Here is a 12,335-nt window from a genome sequence, read left to right as displayed (position 1 = left end):
GCTGCATTTGGGTTGCATTCCTCAATTAACGGTGCAGAAAACAGATTAGCTGGTCAGTCATCGTGCGGGTTTGGGATCTTGCAGCGTAGGCAATAGCTTAAGCAATTGCAGTTTAAAATAACCTCCTATATTCAAAGCAGCTCAGAATGCTTACGATATGGTAATATGCTATAAAAGTGCATGATTGCTGTCCTCATTGTGGTAACGTTTCTCATCAGGAGAGAATGGACTGCCCTGGGGAATATGAAGAAAGAAAATGCCATGGTAGAATTCGTCCAGTTGCTGAACAAATGCTGCAATCTGTTTGAACCATATGTCACGTCCCATAAAATAGAGAAGGAGGAGCAAGAAAGGAAGAGGTAAGAGAAGTATTGCCTGTCTTTACATGATGGTGAATTAATAAGGGGTTTATTGCTTACAATGGGCACCTTCAATTAGTAAAAAGTCTGACACCACCAGGTTTTAGTCCAACCGATTTATTTGATAGTAAATGCACAAGCTTTCGGGTTAGTCCCTTCGTCAGGTGAATGGAGAGTTCTGGCCTCAGACAGAACATATAAAGCACAGACAGTTTACAGATTACTGATTAGAATGCAAATCTTTACACCTAACCTGCTGTTCAAGTCTTGAAGTGGCCGACAGTGTGAGTGGAAGGAGCACTGATCACAGGTTAAAGAGATGTGTATTGTCTCCAGACAGTACAGTGAGTGAGGTTTTGCAAACCCAGGCAAGTCATGGGGGTTACAGATAGTGCGACATGAGCCCAAGATCCTTGTTGAGACTGTCCTCGTGTGTGGAACTTGGCTATCAGTCTCTGCTCAGCGACTCTGCGCTGTCGTGTGTCATGAAGGCCGCCTTGGAGAATGCTTACCCGAAGGTCAGAGGCTGAATGCCCCTGACCACTGAAATGTTCGTCAACAGGAAGGGAACAGTCTTGCCTGGTGATTATCGAGCGATGTTCATTCATCCGTTGTCATAGCGTCTGCATGGTCTCCCCAATGTACCATGCTTCGGGACATCCTTTCTTGCAACGTATCAGGTAGACAATGTTGGCCGAGTTGCAAGAGTATGTACTCTTCGCGACACATGACAGCGCAGAGTCGCTGAACAGAGACTGATAGCCAAGTTCCACACACGAGGACAGTCTCAACAAGGATCTTGGGTTCATGTCGCACTATCTGTAACCCCCATGACTTGCCTGGGTTTGCAAAACCTCACTCACTGTACTGTCTGGAGACAATACACATCTCTTTAACCTGTGATCAGTGCTCCTTCCACTCACATTGTCGGCCACTTCAAGACTTGAACAGCAGGTTAGGTGTAAAGATTTGCATTCTAATCAGTAATCTGTAAACTGTCTGTGCTTTATATGTTCTGTCTGAGGCCAGAACTCTCCATTCACCTGACGAAGGGACTAACCCGAAAGCTTGTGCATTTACTATCAAATAAATCGGTTGGACTAAAACCTGGTGTTGTCAGACTTTTTACAGTACTGCATTGTCAAAATTGGCATCTTTTGGGTTAAACAGTTTCCATCTGCCATCTCAGATTGATGTAAACAATCCCGTGGCACTATTATGAAAATGTGCAGGAGAGTTCAGCACCTGGTAAATATTTATTCCTCAAACAGCATTACTAAAACAGGTCATATCGGATTACTGTTTGGGTACTTGCTTTGGGCACAGAGGCTGATATGATTCCCTGCATTATCGCAGTGACTATACTTTGCCATATTTCAGTGGCCGTTAAGTGCTGTGGGACATTCTAGATTCATGAAGGGTGCTATAGAAATTCAGATTCTTTTTGTCTGTTTTCACTGGTCCAAATAAAATAAATAATACATTAAGCTGTCAAACCTCCCCTTTGTTTTATTTGATGGGAGATCGATGTCGCTGGGGTGGTGCAGATGTTTCATTCTCTGTACCTTTCAGTGAGTGTGATGTTAATACACAGCCAACACCTTGGTCCGCTACCTTCCTGCCTCAAATTAACTTTCTTAATAACATTTTGATGGGCAGTTTTCCACTTACCTAACTATTTTGGAGGCAACGCATGACAGGTTGCTTTCTCCAGTGGCAAGAAGCATTCAAAACAAAAGTTGGAGAGTAAGGAGAATTAAGGACATAAATCATCCTTTCTTGTCCCTCTTTTAACAGCACAATGGGTGTATCTTCACCAGGACTGCAGCGGTTCAGAAAAGTGGCTCACCGCTACTTTATCTTGGGCAAGTAGAAGAATCATAGAACCTCGACAGTGCAGAAAGAGGCCATTCAGCCCATCGAGTCTGCACCAAACACAATCCCACCCAGGCCCTATCCCCACATCCCTACATATTTTACCCACTAATCCCTGTAACCTATGCATCTCAGGACACTAAGGGGCAATTTTTAACTTGATCCCTGGGGTACGCCACTAGTGACTGACCTCCATGCAGAACATGACCCATCCACAACCACTCCCCGCCCTCCGCGGGCAAGCCAGCCCAGTAGGGATAAGCAATAGATACTGGCCTTGCCGGCAAGCCTGCATTCTCAATGATTTTATTTAATTGATAGCTATGGTGGGCCATGATCGAATAGTTATAATAAACATCGTTTGTTTGTGAAAGACTGGGCAACTTAATGTTATTGGTTGTATCATTTCGTCATAAGGAGAGGAGAAAAGTGGTGAGGTGTTGACAGTATTAAGAACCTAAACATGTCTGGTAAATATTTCAGACTTCCAGTCTTCACACTGTCTTGCCCTCGGTGTGATGTACTGGAGAGTTCATTAAGATGAATCCATAAAATAGAATCCCTACATTGCAGAAGGAGGCCATCTGGCCTTTGAGCTTGCCCTGACTCTCTGAAAGAGCATTCTATCCAGGCCCTCTCCTCCACCCAATCCCCATAACCTCTTGCATTTCCTGTAGCCGATCCACCCAACCTGCACATCGTTGGAGTGCGGGAGGAAACTGGAGAATCCGGAGGAAACCCATGCAGACACAGGGAGAAAGTGCCAACTTCACACAGTCTCCAGAATTGAACCCAGGTCCCTCATGCTGTGAGGCAGCAGCGCTAACCACTGCGGCCACTAAACAGTGATAGTCAAGGAGGAACTCTGCAGACTCATTATTATTTAGCATATCAGACAAGACCTGTAATCCCAGCCATTTTAGAACATGATCATTACCAGTGTGCAAAGATGTGCAGAGCCATCTATGCAAGAACAACATTAATGAATGATATTAACTGCTCCCAGTTGGAGTGCAATGGTTCATTTGTCTGTCATCTAAAACTGCATCAGTCACTGTTTTAAATCCAACAACTGTTTGTTTAAAATCTGGAAAACTAAATGACACAATAAACTAAGGACTGAAGAACGTTGGAAAATGGCGACCATTGTTATTACAACCAACAAGTAACCAGAAAGGATAAAGATGAAAGAGCTTTTAAAATATTTCACAGGATGTGGGTATTGTTGGCTAGACCAGCATCCATTGTCCATCCCTAATTGCCTGTAAGAAGGTGCCTTGTTGCACTGCTGTAATCCATGCAGTGTAGGAACACCCACAGTGCAGTTCGGAAGGGAGTTCCAGGATTTTGACTTAGCAAAGACAATAGAGTTCTAAGTCAGGATGGCCTGGGACTTGGACAGGAGCTTTGCAGGTGGTGTTCCCATGCATCTGCTGCCTTTGTCCTCTGTGGCAGAGGTCACAGATTGAAAGAGCCCTGGTGAGCTATGTTGGTGTTTCTTCTGTGTTATTACTGTGGGTTTGTGGTTGAGGGAGTGGATGTTTGTGATCGATGGGTTGTCAGTCAAGTGGACTACTTGTCCTGCTTGGTACTGAGCTGCTTGTAGTGGAGCTGACTCATCCAGACAAGTGGCGGGCATTCCATCGCTGTCTTGTAAATGATAGACAGGCCTGGGCACTCAGGTGATGAAATACTTGCCACACAATTCCCAGCCTCTGACCTGCTCTTATAGTCACAATATTTATATCACTGGGCAGTTAAGTATCTGGTCAATGGTAAGCCCCAGGATGTTGATTGGGAAGTAGCGATGGCAATTCCATTGAATATCAAGGAGAGATGTTTGGGTTCTCTTGTGATAGAGATGGTCATTGCCTGGGACTTGCGTGGCGCGGACGTTACTTGCTAGTTATCAGTTCAGGCCTGAATGCAGTCCAGATCTTGCTGCACGTGAACTGAGCTTTGGTATCTGAGGAATTATGAATAATGCTGAAAATTATGCAATGATCAGCAAACTGACCATATCTGACCTTGTGATGAAGCAGCTGAAGATAGTTGGGTGTGGGACACTACCCTGAGCAATTCCTGCAGTGATGTGAGATGACTGACCTCCAATAACCACAGCCATCTTTATATTGCTAGTTATGAATCTAACCAGTGGAGGATTTGACTTCAATTCCTATTGATTCCAATTTTCTTCAGGCTACTTGAGGCAATGCTGTGCCAAATGCTGCCTTGATGTCAAGGGTATCACTCACCTCACCTCACCTCAAGAGTTTGGCTCTTTTGCCCATGTTTGAACCAAGGTGAGGAGCTGAGTGACCCTGGCAGAACTCAAACTGAGTGTCCACAAGCAAGTTATTGCTGAGTAAGTGCTGCTTGATAGCGTTGTCAACAATATGTTTTCCATCATTCTGCTGATGATCAAAAGTAGGCTGGGTCGTAACTGGATGCCTATTTTATGGACAGGGCATAATGAGCAATTTTCCACATTATTGCATAGATGTCAGTGTTGTAGCTGTACTGGAACAGCTTGGCCAAGAGTTCATTTAGTTCTGCAGCACAGGTGTTTGATGCTACTGACAAAGTATTGTTGGGGCCTGTAGTCTTTCTAATATGTAGCACAAAAAGAGGTACCTTCAGCTATTTCCTGAAATCATGTGGAGGGATCGAAGTGAGCCTGACTGGAAGAGACTACAAGCCACTGAGAAAAGGGAACATTTCCCTTGGGTTGGTGGGTCAAAGAACAAAGAAAATTACAGCACAGGAATAGGTCCTTCAAGCCTGCACCAACCATGCTGCTCCACTGAAATAACACCCTGACCCTTCCAGGGACTGTATACCTCAATTTCCATCCTATACATGCATTTGTCAAGATGTCACTTAAAAGTCACTATCGTATCTACTTCCACTACATCCTACAGCAACGAGTTCAAGGCACCCACCACTCTCTTTAAAAAAAAACTTGCCTTGCAAATCTCCTTTAAATCTTTCCCCTCAAGTTAAAGTTATGTCCCCAAGTGATTTAATATTTGATCCTGGGAAAGGGCTATCGGCAGAGGGAAAATGAAAAAGTTGAGTACTGCTCAATTCTGTTGAGTTACAGAAGTTCTGTAGGTACATAGGCTCTATGTGATTAAGGTTAACACTGTTATCTTGAGAGCAATTAGGAGTGGGTGAAGTCAACATCCTGTGAATGAGTTTTACAAAGTGTGCATCTGTGCAGCATTATTGATGGGGTATTTAAGCCACAGAAGGCATTGCCAGGAATGGGGCACCTCCTCATTCTGAAAAGAGACTTGCACAGATATAATGGTTGTATTAATGAATAGGTAATCCAGACCCTTGGACAAGTATTCTTCAGAACTATTATTTTTCCTACCCTCCTCCCAGGGACAGTTTCAGAATTTGAGTAAAGTTTTGGTAGGCTGAGAATTCTATAAAGTATAAAAGAGTTGATATCAATTTTTTAAAAAAATGACCATGGGTAATGATAAAAAAATCAGCTGGTTCACTGAAAAAAGTTGCTGTCCTTGCCATGGTACATGATGTCAGTTCCCATAGCAATGCTGTTGACTTTTAACAGAACCTTTGAAGTAGCCTAGCAAACCAGTCTGTTGTATCCAGGGCAACTAGGGATGGACAAAAAAATGTCAGCCCTGTCATCGGTTCCCATCTCCAGAGACTGAAATAATAACTGGCCAAGGCCGTGTCTATTTCCAGTGCAGCATGGAAGATTCATTTGAAATTTTGACAATCCTAGAATGAATTAAACAGTGCAGAAGGAGGCCTGTTTGGCCCTTAATATCTGAGCCACCTCTTTGGTAAGAGTTGTCCAAATCATTCCACTTCCTGTTATCTTCCTCATAGCTCTACAAATTTATTTTCTTGCAAGTGTTTACCCAGTTCTCTCTTGAATTTTAATATTGGACCTACATTTCAGACAGTGCACTCCAGATCACAACAACTGGACATATAAAATGTTTCCCCATGTCTCTCCTTGATGACTGTTCTACCCTGAGAAACAGTTTCTCCTTGTTTACTCATGGCTGGCTATTCCGAATTGGCTCTTCTCATTAGTCCTTCAGAAGATTCTCTCATTGGGAACATTCTGTGGAGTCTGGAATTGAGAGGCCATCAATTTAAAATTCTAACTGAGAATGAAGATTGAGATTAGGAGAGTCATTGAATCCTACAGTGCAGAAGGAGGCCGTTCGTCCCATTGAGTCTGCATTGATCACAATCCCACTCAGGCCTCACACCTGCAACCCCACGCATTTACCCAGTCAGTCCTCTTGACAATAAGGGGCACTGTAGCATGGCCAATCTACCTAGTCTGTACATCTTTGGACTGTGGGAGGAAACCCACGGACACGGGGAAAATGTGCAAACGCTATACAGACAATGACCCGAACCAGGAATTGAACCTGGGTCCTTAGCACTGAGATAACGGTGCCAGTCACTGTACCAGCATACTGAGTCTTGTGGTAGTTGACCACAAGGAGTGGTGTTCTAAATGGTAACAAGCTAGGAATTGTGGATGAGCTGAAAGTTTAAGGATTCAAGTACAAAAATTGTTAAAAGCTAGTGGGTGTTGTGTTTTCATGTTATTTCCAGTGTTTTCTCATTAGCAATTTTGCAGTGGAGCAGGGCACTTTAATGATGTTACACAGTCAGCCTCTTAATGTCATCCACAATTAGCGTGGGCAACTGGGCAGCCTAGCTTTTAAAACCACTGTGTAGAAAACTGGCAGTGAGGTGGTCAGATCACATTTGCAGTCACTCCAAAAGCAAAACAAAGTGGGAAAGATCTGATGGCATTGTAGGCACCTGACAGAAAAATAAATAATTGAAATCGCCGCCACACGAAATCTGGTGACTGAAAGGTGTCACAACCATCTGAGAAACTGGAAAATCATAGAAGATTCTGGAGAAAACAACTTTGGAAAGAAGTTCGCCACGTGCTTTGCCTGAAAAGATCTGTAACAGTACTGGGAGCACCATGAATAGCAAATATTCTGCAGCAACAACATTTAGAGCTGGAGATGTAAAACACAAAGAAAATAGGCTTACCATGTTTTGGGGAGAAAAGAAGCAAGGTAATGCTGATAATTCGTGACACATTGTGCTCTCTCAGGCCCTTCCCAAAAATGGTGGGAGTTTTTGGTACCATGTGACGTTCCAATGAGAATGAAGCGGTGGAGCTCATATTAAGTTAAAGTTTAATTATTAGTCACAAGAAGGCTTACATTAACGCTGCAATTAAGTTACTGTGAAAATCCTTTAGTTACCTCACTCAAGCGCCTGTTTGGATACACTGAGGGAGAATTTATTATGGTCAAATGCGCCTAACCAGCACGTCTTTCAGACTTGGGGGAGGAAACCGGAGCACCTGGAGGAAACCCGTGCAGACTCCGCACAGGCAGTGACCCAAGCCAGGAATCAAACCCGTGGCCGTGGCACTGAGACAGCAGTGCTAACCACGGTGCCACTGCCGCCCTGGTCTGATACAGCCAGAAAAGCCAAGCATGAAAACCTATGATGAAATAGTGGAAATATTGCAGGGTCCCTATTGACTGAAACCTTTAGTCATCACCGAAAGGTTTAGGTCCCATAAATGTAACTAACAAGAAGGTGAATTGATTATTATTGTCACATGTATTCTGTAAGGCTTGTAGCTACCTGGAAGGACTAGCTGAACACTGAATTCAGGGATGTCTTTAATGACACCATTAAAGATAGATCAGTATTTGGCGTAAGGGGCGAGGCTATTCAAAAGTGGTAAACAGAAAGCAACCTAACCCTACGGAAAGCTTTGGAAATTGCTTTATCCATGGAATTAGCAGCCCAAAGAAGCTCAACAGTTGAATTTGAGCACAAGAATTCATAAGGTGGCCAAAAACTAACACAGATGTAGACTTGCAGTTACTATTGGTGTGCAAAAACCGGGCATTCAGCAGCAAAGATATCATGTGCAGGAGATACGACAAAAAGGATCACATTGATCATACTTCTTGGGAAAAGAAACAAATTTCAGGCCAGAATTACAAAAAGCAAAAGCCAAATGCATCAGATGGGCATAAAAAACACCTGGAGTCACAGTCCAAAGATGGGCTGTCATTAAATATTAAAGTAAGGTTTATTTATTAGTCATAAGTAAGGCTTACATTAACCTGGCAATGAAGTTATTGTGAAATTCCCCTAGTCGCCATACTCTGGCTCCTGTTTGGGTCAATGCACCTAACCAGCACGTCTTTCATATTGTGGGAGGAAACTGGAGCACCCAGAGGAAACCCACGCAGACATGGGGAGAACGTGCAAACTCCACACAGACAGTGAGCCAACTGGAAGTCAATCCCAGGCCCATGGCGCTGTGAGCTAGCAGTGCTAACCACTGTGCTACCGTGCCACCTGTACATACTGGCTATTTCTGGTGCAACAAATTGTTATTGGGTCACTCCTTTACTGGATGGACAACCAGTGAAAATAGACACTGGAGCCACAGTTTTGTTAATACCAGAAACTGTTTACCAAGAAAAGCGGCTACATATTGCCTTGAAACCCTTGAAGATGGTGATTAAACCTGTGCTGGGGAACTGGTTCTGTTGAGGGGTTGTGTTGATGTAACTCAGCGGATGAACGGATAGTCAGCAGACTTGCCCTTGCTCATTGTTAAAGAAAACTTTACAGCACTAATGAGAAGAAACTGGCTGGAAAGAAATTGATTAAATTAGCCCAAGGTCAATCTCATGACAGATTCCAAAGCAGGCCCAACCAAAAGCCTAAAGGAATGGAAAGTAGTAGTTGCTGAAAAAGCTTTGAAAGAAGCTGTGGTTAAGACTCGGGCTGGTAGTGCTGGGACCAAGAAGACAAATGTGGTACTGGACAGTTAATGTGGTACCATTATTCAAGAAGGGAAATAGGGAAAAATCAGGAAAAAAAACTCTCTATTTTGGCCTCAGCTGCTTCCTATAGTAGTGAATTGGGATTTTCATGGTAACTTCATTACAGTGTGAATGTAAGCCTACTTGTGACCAATAAATAAAGTCCACAGGCTCACCACACTAGGTGAAGAAATGTCTCCTCATCTCAGTCCTAAAAGGTTTACTTTGTATCCTCAGACTGTGACCCCTGGTTCAGGACACCTCTGCCAATAAGAACTTCCTTCCTGCATCTATCATGTCTAATTCTGTCAGAATTTTATAGGTTTCTATGAGGGCCCTCCTCAAACTCCAGCAAATATAATCCTTACCGATTCAGTCACTCCTTATACGTCAGTCCCGCCATCCTCGGACCCAGAACCTTCTAAAAGCTTCCTAATGGGTCATTTGAATCATGCCTGGGGTTCAATTCCCAGCTTGGGTCACCATGTGTAGAGTTTGCACGTTCTTCCTGTGTCTGCATGAGTTTCCTCCCACAGCCCAAAGATGTGCAGGTTAGGTTGACTGGCCATGCTAAAATTGCGCCTTAGTGGCCCGGAAAATGTAGTAAATGTGGAGTTATGGGGATAGGGCCTAGGTGTGATCGTCATTGGTGTAGACTCAATGGGCTGAATGGCCTCCTGCACTGTAGAGATTCTATGATACTCACCCTAATGCCAAAATCTAAAGCAAAAGTTGGTATCTAGGCTAACTTCATAGTATACCTTAGAGTTTCTGATCTGGTCCCTAAACCTTTGCTGCACTCACTCAATAGCAAGAACATCCTTTCTCAGATAAGGCCTTGTAAAATTGGAGCAAGACACTACTGCTCCTGCACTCAAATCCTCTCACTAGGAATCCAATATACCATTTGTCTCCTTCACTACCTGCTGCACCTTACCCTGGTGTACAAGGCCACTCAGGTCTTGTTGCACATTCTCCCCCTGCCACCGTCAATTTGTAGCTGTTCAAAGTTGAAGGAATCTAATCTCCGTTTTAGTTTTAATCTGAAACCTAGTCAGGAAGCACCCATGTGTGCTGATTGTATCCCTTAGTTCCAGTCTTTCCCAAAAGAGGAAGCATCCTTTCAGCATCTGCTCTGTCAGGTCCCCTCAGGATCTTGCATATTTCACTAAGCTTATTTCTAAATAAGTAGATACAGACCCAACCTGTTAGTTTCCTCCCAAAATAACCCTCTTATTCCAAGTATCAGTCAAGTGTGCTTTCTCTGGACTGTGGATAAGGTGATTAAGAAGGCAATACAGCATGCTTGCCTTTATCGGCTGGGGCATGGAGTATAAAAATTGGCAAGTTATGTTACAGCTGTATAAAACTTTAGCTAAGCCACATTTGGAATATTGCATGCAGTTCTGGTCACTACACCACCAGAAGGACATTGATGCTTTGGCGAAGGTGCAAAAAATGTTTACCATGATGTTGCCTGGTCTGGGGGGGTTTTAGTTATGAGGAAAGCTTAGATACACTCTGATTGTTTTCATTGGAAAGGCAGAGGCTGAGGGGTGACCTGATAGAGGTCTACAAAATTGAGAGGCGTAAACAGGATGGATAGTCAGAGGCTTTTCCCCAGGGTGGAGAGGTCAACTACAAGAGGGCACAGGTTCATGGTGAGAGATGATAAGTTTAGTGGACCTGTGCGGGACAAGTTTTTCACAAAGGGTGATGGGTGCCTGGAACACACTGCCAGAGGAGGTGGTGGTGGAAGCAGGCACATTAGCAACATTCAAGGTGTATCTTGATTGACAGGTGAACGAGAGAAGAGGGATAGAAACCCCATATGGTAATGAGTAATGGGTCTAAAAATAAAGATTAGGAATCAGTGCAGGCTTGGTGGGCTGAAGGGCCTATTCCTGTGCTGTATTATTCTTTGTTGTTTCTAAAGCATTTGTGTAACCTTTTTTAAATAAGGAGGCCAAAGAAGCTCTGATTAACCTGTGTTCAGTTCTGGGCACTGCAGCTTGGGAGGACTATATTGTAGGCAGTACAGTGCTGATTCACCAGAATTAAATCAGGGGTAAAACGGTTAATTTATTTAGCTTATATTCAATTAAGAAGTTGAAAAAAATGTTAGGATTTGATCGGATTGGTGAAGAGGAACTATTTCCTCTGAGAGGGAACACGAGGGCATAATCATAAAATTAGAGCCATTCAAGGGTTATGTCATAGAAACATAGTTTATTTATTTATCTATTAGTCATAATGCATCAGCACTGCAATGAAGTTAATGTGAAATTCCCCTACTCGCCACAGCCTGGTGCCTGTATAGGTCAATTCACCTAACCACATCTTCCAGACTGTGGGAGGAAACTGGAGCACTTGGAGGAAGCCACACAAACACGGAGAATATGCAAACTCCACAGAGCCAGTGACCCAAGCCGAGAACTGAACCCAGGACCCTGGCGCTGTGAGGCAGTAGTGTTAGCCACTGTGCCACCCCCAAGGAGGCAGTTCGGCCCTTTGAGTCTGTTCTGCCATTCATCACGATCATGGCTGATCGTCCAACTCAGTAGCCTAATCCTGCTTTTTCCCATTCACCCCAAGTGCTATATCCAACCACCTCTTGAATACATTCAATGTTTTGGCATCAACTACTTCCTGTGGTAATGAATTCCACAGGCTCACCACTCTTTTGGTGAAGAAATGTCTCCTCGTCTCTGTCCTAAATGGTCTACCCTGTATCCTCAAAGTGTGAACCCTGGTTCTGGACTCCCCCACCATCAGGAACATTCTTCCAGCATCTACCCTGCCTAGGCCTGTTAGAATTTTATAAGCTTCTATGAGATCCACCCCCCCTCTTTTGTCTGAACTCCAACAAAAACAATCCTACCCTAGTTCAATCTCTCCTCATACATCAGTCCCGCCATCCCCGGAATCAGTTTGGTAAACCTTCGCTGCACTTCCTTGAGAGCAATAATATCCTTCCTCAGAAAAGGAGACCAAAACTGTGCGCATTGTTCAATGTCAAAATATTTCTTCTCACACACATCTGGGAACCTATCTCCTCTCCATCCCACCCCAAAATGGTGGTTGAGGCAGGCAGAGGGTCAATTGAAAATTTCACAACTGAAATTAAGATTTTTGTTGAACAGGAATCTAAAAGGGATCCAGCATCAGGGCCAGCTGGAGTTAAGGTGCAGATCAGCTATCATTGAATTAAATGGCAAGA

The 12,335-nt window shown here is 43.7% G+C and overlaps 1 protein-coding gene across 1 annotated transcript in view; it reads left to right on the top strand.

The window, feature by feature from the left end:
• Positions 1–12,335, top strand: part of acbd3 (acyl-Coenzyme A binding domain containing 3) — a 68,737-nt gene that overhangs the window by 35,630 nt on the left and 20,772 nt on the right. Inside the window, exon 3 of the mRNA XM_080193024.1 lies at positions 219–359. Coding sequence (XP_080049150.1) covers positions 219–359 — 141 coding nt within the window. The remainder of the gene's footprint in view (positions 1–218; positions 360–12,335) is intronic.

Source organism: Carcharhinus amblyrhynchos, chromosome 7 (assembly GCF_965287045.1).
Source record: "Carcharhinus amblyrhynchos chromosome 7, sCarAmb.v2.hapA, whole genome shotgun sequence".
NCBI lineage: Eukaryota > Metazoa > Chordata > Chondrichthyes > Carcharhiniformes > Carcharhinidae > Carcharhinus > Carcharhinus amblyrhynchos.
This window is presented reverse-complemented; position numbering and strand designations above follow the sequence as displayed.